The sequence below is a fragment of the Bombus pascuorum genome, chromosome 4 (genome assembly GCF_905332965.1).
Source record: "Bombus pascuorum chromosome 4, iyBomPasc1.1, whole genome shotgun sequence".
NCBI classification, from domain to species: domain Eukaryota; kingdom Metazoa; phylum Arthropoda; class Insecta; order Hymenoptera; family Apidae; genus Bombus; species Bombus pascuorum.
The window spans coordinates 16,695,250-16,703,218 of NC_083491.1; the positions used below are offsets into that span (position 1 = coordinate 16,695,250).

The following is a 7,969-nucleotide window of genomic DNA, read 5'->3' on the forward strand; positions in this document are numbered from 1 at the left end:
AAACTTGGACCTCTTGAGGGATAAATTTATCGGGGTGAAGGAAAATTGTTTTGAGAATTTAACTTCACTGAACCCTAAGAAAGATATACGTTTATATACAGAGACGAGTGTGTGAATAGAGAAATTATTACAAAACCAGTAACCAACACTGCTTCGTGAGAATTATTTTTAAATAATTTAACAAACTATATATGTTATCCCGTGTGGAGGTTCACTGATAGAGAAACGAGTGGATGAATTTGTAATAGAAAAATATATTGAATGAAGTACAAGTATAGTGTATGCTGATCCAGATCCTCAGTCTTACAGTGTTACAATGTAATAGGAAGAGTATGATAAGAAGCACGTTTCTATATTTATAGCAAAGGATATTACCAAAAAGTTAACCTTGGTGTATAGCTCTAGTTGAAGGCTACAAGAAACAGCAATAGAAATCTACTTATGGCTCTTTTGTTTCTAGACCTTGTAACCCAAAACAAAATTTATGTTCAAGAGCACAATAATATGGACCTTTTCTTATTTTCAATTTTTTCACTAAATTCTATTCTCTTCGTAACAGCGGTCTCCAGGTCACGAATATACAAAAGAAAAGGTGTAGAGTTTTTCTTGAAGTAATTACTTCAACATCCCGTAAAATATTAAATCATCGTTTGCAAAAACCATGAAAGAGAAAAGCTTGTAGAACGTAGCGTCGAAAATTTTAGGAAATTGCAGGTTTGCGTTTCACGATACCTTTAGCATTGGTATTAGGATTTCGATGTGCAGTTATAGCGTAGCTGAACGAATATTTTGAAACGAATGTATTTAACAAACATCGAACGGTGCGATCGGGAAGGAGACCGTGACAAAAATCCAGTACAGTGTTCCTCGTTAACGTGATAATTCGATCGAAACGATAATTTGCTCGACTTTGCACGCTAGTCCGAACGGCGACGCCAAACAGACCCAATTTGATTACCATGTGTAGGTTAATTTGACGGTGTATTCAGCGTTCTAATTTCTAGATTATCACCGTGAACTCTTGGCTACTCAAATTTGATGATCCACGTGAAAGGAAGAATATACAGTGTCCCGTAATATATCGGATCTACTTTACGAATTAACTATACAGAGATTTATTAAGATTTAAAAACACGAAAGAGATTTATTTAAACATACAGGGAACGAAAATAAGTGGACAGGTAATGGAAATAAGTATCAATTCAAAATTTCCTTAAAAACGACTTGTTTGCACAAAGATATAAATATTAATTTCAATTATTTTTTAAATAATCTACTATAGGCATATACAGTGTATCGTCGCATAACATAGTCGCCCTAAAGAGCGATTGTACGTGCAAGAATAAGTCGAAAATGTAGAATAAAATTTTGTATTCGACTCTTTGGGAGAATCGAATTTGAAAATTTATCGAATATATTTCAACTTATCTGTTATCCGAATACTTTCGCAAAATAATTCAACAATTAATAATATCATAATTTTATGTCAGATAGAGCAATCAAATGACGTAATCGTTTAATTTGTAATTTGTAAAATTCGTTTGCAAAGTTACATTTCTTTCGTTACTAAACGCGTTAATATTCGTAATTAATAACTTCGTAAACGTCATTTATAAAATTTCACTATTCGTATAAATTGTGTGGAAAAAAGCCCTGATTATCTTTACAGAAGATGTTCAAGATGACCACTTTGGATTTCAAGCATGGCCATGGACGTCTTGTTATTGTGTAACTATTCGCGGAAAGGAGATATGGTGGCGAACGGTTTCTTGGAGCTGTCGATAGCGACGTCTGCAAGCTGGAAAATTAGGTCGCGTAGCGGTGGAAAGAAGCCCGTCGGGACTCGTTTCGAAGTTCCACACGACGAGAAGACAGTGGAACACCTTAAGGAGGAACTTGAGAAAAATTAGCGCTCGCTAAGACAGGGAAAAATTAGTCAGTCCTTGTGTTATGAATTTCGAAGGGATCAACATCCCTAGTTCGCCATTAGCGGCATATGATATAAAAGAGAATCGATGTACACACAGGGAACGTTAATATTGTCGACTGGAATAGGAGTATAAGACGAAATTACGTTGACGAGAATTTTAAAAGAGAACTTCGACGTCTTGAGAAACTTGTCCGCCGCGTCGTGTAAAATGGAACTTGCTGTTTCTTCTTCTATCACTTCTAAGCAAAAGGAAAGCGACATTATTTCTAAAGTCATCGCAAATAACATCAACGTCATTTTTACATATACGTCTTCCTAAATACCGACCCTTGTCAATTGTTTTCCAAAACGTATATAACATCAGTTGTGTCTACTGAATCAGAGGACACACGCGTAATATCGTCGAATGTATCGGCTAAATCACGTAGGACACACATGGTGTGTTGCCTTCAAGGACCACGTACATATTACGCGGTTGAGCGCGTTAAAATAATCGGAACAACCTGCAAGCTATTCAACCCCAAAGCTCGAATAAAAATCTGCCTGCATAAATTCATATTTAACTATCCAAGATTACGATTTTTTCAATCGCAGTCTTCTTAGAAATATTCAAATGCGACTCCAACTTACAACGAGACACGAAAGACTTGAAAAGAGTGTAAGAAATGCAAATCGAAGCATAACAGCGAAACTGTGGCGTGAACGCGGTAATAATCGCCGTCGGTCGCGTTTCCAGCGTCGCAATGATTCTTGTCAGAAACAGCTGGAGCACGACACGTGCGTCGCGACGCGTTGTCGCTACCGCTTAAAGGGGGCTCATACCACGAGGATCAGTCGAGTACAGACCGAATCCGTATTAATCAGTTCACCGGTCGAGTCGCCGCTGATTTACGCGACGTGTGTGCCTCAAGGGCTCGCAGCGTCTGCCCGACGGACCAAACCGAACTTCGTCGATGACAGCGTAGGGATTTAGGTGTATTCGGATAATTTGGTCTCCCGATCGGTTGTCTGAGCATATTGCAACCTTTCTACGTCCATCGGAAAGCGAACAAAGCGATTTTGCTTGCTACCAACTCGAAAATGCTGACTCTGACGCGATTTGCTTAGAACTCGTCCCTTCGATTTAGATAGAATGGATTAAGTTATCAGGAACATACTATTTTAAGATAGAATTGATTTACGTCTAATTTTACTTTCGATTTTCCTGTCGACTTCCCGGAAAATAGGAAACATCGAGTTCCTGATAATTTAACCAGATCTTTCTGCTTTCCTAACGATTCCGAGGAAAACGTTCCGAAAACTCCTTGTGGTCGATCTAAATCTAATTTCTGCTAGTTTTACAAGGAACAGAATAAATCGTGCTTTTAATTGTTGAATTGGATTCAATCTCTTTAATTTCTTGGCAATTTCGTACAAGATAGAATAGCAGGTGCGCCTTGTAATTACATCAGATTTAATCGCTTTGTCATTTTCGATATTTCCAGGCGAAGAACAATAATTCGAACTTCTTGCGATCGAGTTCAGTTTAATATATTCGTATTGAGACGCGAGCAAAATGGTATCGTGCGTTGGTTTTCAGCTGAAACTTGATGAAGCGTTGGATTTGGAAGGTGTCTTTCATGCAAGAAAATTTGTCGAGTAAAAAAGTTTATTATTAACCTAGATCGTCGGAGTACAAGTTAAAGAGTAACAGCTTCAAGAGAGAAAATGGACAAGGATAAATAACATCACATGGCAACTTTGTTCTGTAAGCAACGTCGTAGGAATCCACTTCCTTCACACGTTCAACGTTGCTGAAAATAAAGAGGAACGTATATTCTGGTAAATTCTAACGAAACTTATTTCGTACAACATTTTATCCAAACTGTACCTTAATATCAATCGAATAACGTCTTCCACAAATGACACTCCTCGTGGACTCAACAGCGTTTTTGCCTCGCAGATCGTTCTGAGAATGCACTGCTTTCCTGGTAAGTTCCGACTGAAACAAGTTGCTCTGGTACTTTAAAATGAAAACAAAAGACGCGCCATCGAATGCGAATGTACGCAAAACACACCTGTTCAACGCGGTCTCAAAAGTGGCGTACAATTCGCGACGATGACGTCGTTTCACCATCCACGGCCTCTTCTTGTGATATTTTTTCCGGAAATTCTCTTGCTGCGGTATCGGCCAAATTACATCGAACTCGAAATCGAGATTCCAGTTGCTGGGTAGTTTAATTTGAATCGGTTGCAATATGGACAGCGTCAGCTGAACGATAAGAAAATAAATACACTTAGTACAATATACTGAATACTTGGTATAGTTGAACGTTTGTTGTATAATATAATTGATGATCCTGTCTCCAGGATCGAATGATATTACGCTTTAAAATACAAAATCTAAATTACTAATTATTAGATAATAGTCATTAGATAATAAGTCAATTTTCTCGCCATGAAGTCGATATTTAAATACCGAGTTATTGTAAGGAAATAATAAAATGCTTGCCAAGTTGAAAGAGTTAAAGTTAGTAAATATGCAGTAATTTATAAACAGGGATTTATATCGTTTCCATGATCTTCGTTTCAAGAATAAATCACGAACGATCTGTAAAAGTGACCACTTCACCATCCTTTCATACTCCGTCGAGAAACGATATATTTTCCACCAGAGGTCCATGTAGTCCGAGGGACTTATTTCGTATTCCGTAGCAAACGCGCTCCTTGACCAACCCCGCAATGACCGAAACGAAATAGCCAATACTTACCACAAATGTGCTGCCCATTGGAAAAGTGAGTCGCCTTCGTCTGGACAGAATCTCCGGTGATCTTTGATCGGGGATGCTGATGTCGGTGTGATTACGGTGACACACGTGGTCCCCGAGGACCAGCTCGAGGATCCTAGCGAGAATCAGCACCAGCCACGGGGCCCTCATTTCTTCGAATCACGGGCTGAAATCAGCGTTTCACGATGGTGGACGAGCTCTCAGACCTCTCCTGGGAGGAACAGGAGGAGCAAGTTTTTCAGAAAAGCCAGCAACATCCTTCACGGTTACGTCGACCTGCGTACGCGTCGCCCGACTATTACTTCGCCACGCTGCGAATATGCTTCGCGCTGACTACGTTTGTTTGAAGTTCCAGTTAGCAGATTTGACTCGTTGTCTCCTGTTACGTGATTCCGGTTTGTCTTTGCCGTGGACCGTGAATTTTTTCCAGCTTCTCGATCGTCGTATACATCGGTTCGTTCCAATGTAGCGAATAACAAGATTTTGAAGTTGCGTAAGGATAATTCGTCGACTCCTTTTACTCCTTTCCTTTCGCTTCAGGATGAATATTGGCAAAATGTAAAATCAACATCAGCATCTTCGTATATATCGTAAAACTAATTATAATTATAACTATGTTAAAGTTGTATATTCATAGATTCCAATCTTATTCTCATTTTAGCAAACAAAAGAAACTTCTTATATTTTAAGAAAATGTTTATAACATAGAATTGAAATGAGAGACTTTTTCATATTTCATTCAAACTTGAGATATTTTTCGGCGTTATGAAAATACAATTAGATGAAAAATAATTGGAAACGGGAGTTAAATGTAAAATATTACGGAGATTCGTATATTTCGTAGACGATAGATAAATTTTGTAATAATGAACTCTGTTATCTAAGACGTGTGCGATTAACGTAAAAACATCCGGCAAGTCCTGTTCGTAGCCGCAAAACAGTCGATCTCCTCGGTCCACGACGCGACGCAGAGCCGAGGAGCACCTAATTCATGACACCCTCAAGTATTTGTCGCTTTCTCTTCACACACTGTATAAGAGGAAACGAACGACCCTTCAGAATACTTGGAAAGCTTCACACTTTCTTACAGTATCTTCCTTCTTTGTTCCTATAATTTATAATAATATAACGTATATAACATTACCGACTATTATTAATATTAATTATTACTTATTCAAACACCGAGGAGGATGTACTGAATTGTATAACAACCGTGGTTACCATGTTATTGTTATAATAACAAGATTATCCTAGCATAATCAACAATGGAAACAATATAGCTGGCTCATGCATCCAAAATAGTCAAGTAATTAACAGGAGCGGAACGTTCGTTCATAATTACAAACTCTCGCATAAAAGACGTTGGCTCGTTCAGGCATCGGCCATTCATTTATTCGCAGAAGTATTGGCTGGCTGTAATTTCGGAGATTCCCCTTGCTCGTTTAAAATGCAACGACTCGTCTAATTAGGGGTCACTGGGTAGACAGAAGGCGGGAAAATCAGATAGTCTCGGACGTCGGATAAATCACTCGTCGTGGAACTCTTCGGTGGGAGGAAAAAAAAGACAGAAAGAAAGGGGCGATAGAAACGAGAAGGCCCGAAAGTGAAATTACCTCATAAACGGAAACCATAGGAAGTGATCAGGATATCTTGGAGATTGGGTAACGCGGAAACGTCGTCGTTGAATATATTTTCAGAGATTTGCGAAATTTCGGAATAGCCTGATCTAGCACGACACGGGCTATGGGGGTGGAGATCCACCTACCCCTTGGGGAATTCTTCGCTACAGTCGAGAATGTCAATTTGAAATTCTTCCGCGGTGAACTGGAAAACGCGACAGCTGACTATGGATGGAAAACTGCCTTATCATACTGCGAACGTTTGATTCGCTTAAGCTATACATAAAGTATACTTTAGCTATTTCGGTGGACAAATTTCTACAGTAATAGAACGCAATTTAGGGAAAATACAGTAAGATGTATCGAGGGTTTGATAGAAAAATGACATGAGGGAGATCGGCATAACAATCGAGTGGCTGGGTAAAACCGGATACTATTGTTTTTCTAAGATAAGAGCTATGGATACGCGTCCAATTTATGGCCACAGATTCTAGCTGATCCTTCGATCACACGAAAAGACCTGTAAACCGAAACGGTCGCTAGTTTTTCTTCGACGGTAGTTTACAAATTTCCAATGAAAATGTTCCAGCATTGTTTTATACACCGTAGTCGTTTTTTACTGATTTAAGAGTTTCATTAATGATCATTCTTAAATTTGTTCACTTCGAACGTTAAATAACAAAGACTTAAAGATCTTTTGTCCCAATTGTGAACTATCTGAATTGAAATTTCAGTGGAACCTACTATTCAAATATGTATACACAGAAACATTTAATTTAATTTAAAAAAGTTTCTTTCGTTTTATAAGGAAATAATTGATGCGCAACATTTTCCGTTTTATATTATTGTATCGAATTAAGTATGATTCATTTTGTTATATCACACTAAAGATCACAAGGTTCGACAGATTAGGTTTCATGTTTGTATAAAGATGCGTTGTTGTAGAACACGTGTCTGTAAAAGAAAGACACTTTCCGGACAACCTAATTGAAAAATTAGTATGCTTTTGGTGTGATACACACATAGATACGTACAGTGAATTAAACATATGTACATATTAAACAATTGGTTATTTAACGCCATTAAGTGCGTACGTAAGCACACGCTCAATTAATCAAATTTCCGTGGATCCTGTTGCTCGTTTTGCGAGATCGCTAAACAACGATGTACCGACGAGATCTGTGAAAATCGGTTTCTTTTAATAAATCAAGTTTAAACTTTTGCATTTTGGCATTTTTCGCATGTATAATGTATCATATTGAGAGCCGTGGCAGTAAAAGGGTTAATGATGCGTGATGGGAACGTAAGCCTCGGTTACCGTTCTCAAAGGATGAGAATTGCGTTACGGCGAATGTGTGCGCGTGCAAACACACAGCGCTTGAGGTCGAACGCGAGATACGCGTACATGTAAGCAAAATACCGAAACCATGCACCAGCCCTCAATCCCCGGAAGGATACGCGCTCGAGCACACGGCACGGTATTATTCCAGCTTACGCGCGGTGTTGTCGTAGGACTAATGAATCCACCGATAACCGTTTACTCGATGAATACCCACGACTCGTATCGTCTTCGGCGACTTACCGCATTAATTATCGGTGTTTTGTGGTTCGATGTTCGGAAAGAACTTGAGTAGCTTTGTTGTAATTAGATG

At 38.7% G+C, this 7,969-nt stretch overlaps 1 protein-coding gene across 1 annotated transcript; it reads right to left on the reverse strand.

Annotated features, from left to right (window-relative positions):
* Window positions 1-3,584: 3,584 nt before the first annotated feature.
* LOC132906225 (uncharacterized) lies at window positions 3,585-5,386 on the reverse strand. The gene is made up of 4 exons (XM_060958219.1): window positions 4,681-5,386; window positions 3,988-4,181; window positions 3,801-3,911; window positions 3,585-3,723 (listed from the first exon to the last, which is right to left on the reverse strand). Exons 1-4 carry the CDS (start codon window positions 4,846-4,848, stop codon window positions 3,585-3,587), a joined length of 612 nt encoding a protein of 203 aa, XP_060814202.1. The 5' UTR covers window positions 4,849-5,386.
* Window positions 5,387-7,969: the final 2,583 nt, after the last annotated feature.

What these genes read in the sequence shown, in the direction of transcription:
- LOC132906225 (XM_060958219.1), bottom strand. Translation starts at nt 4,848, where the DNA reads ATGAGGGCCCCGTGGCTGGTGCTGATTCTCGCTAGGATCCTCGAGCTG. An exon ending in CAATGGGCAGCACATTTGTG is followed by an intron (nt 4,182 to 4,680) that starts GTAAGTATTGGC and finishes CTTATCGTTCAG; the next exon opens with CTGACGCTGTCCATATTGCA. An exon ending in TTTGAGACCGCGTTGAACAG is followed by an intron (nt 3,912 to 3,987) that starts GTGTGTTTTGCG and finishes AACTTGTTTCAG; the next exon opens with TCGGAACTTACCAGGAAAGC.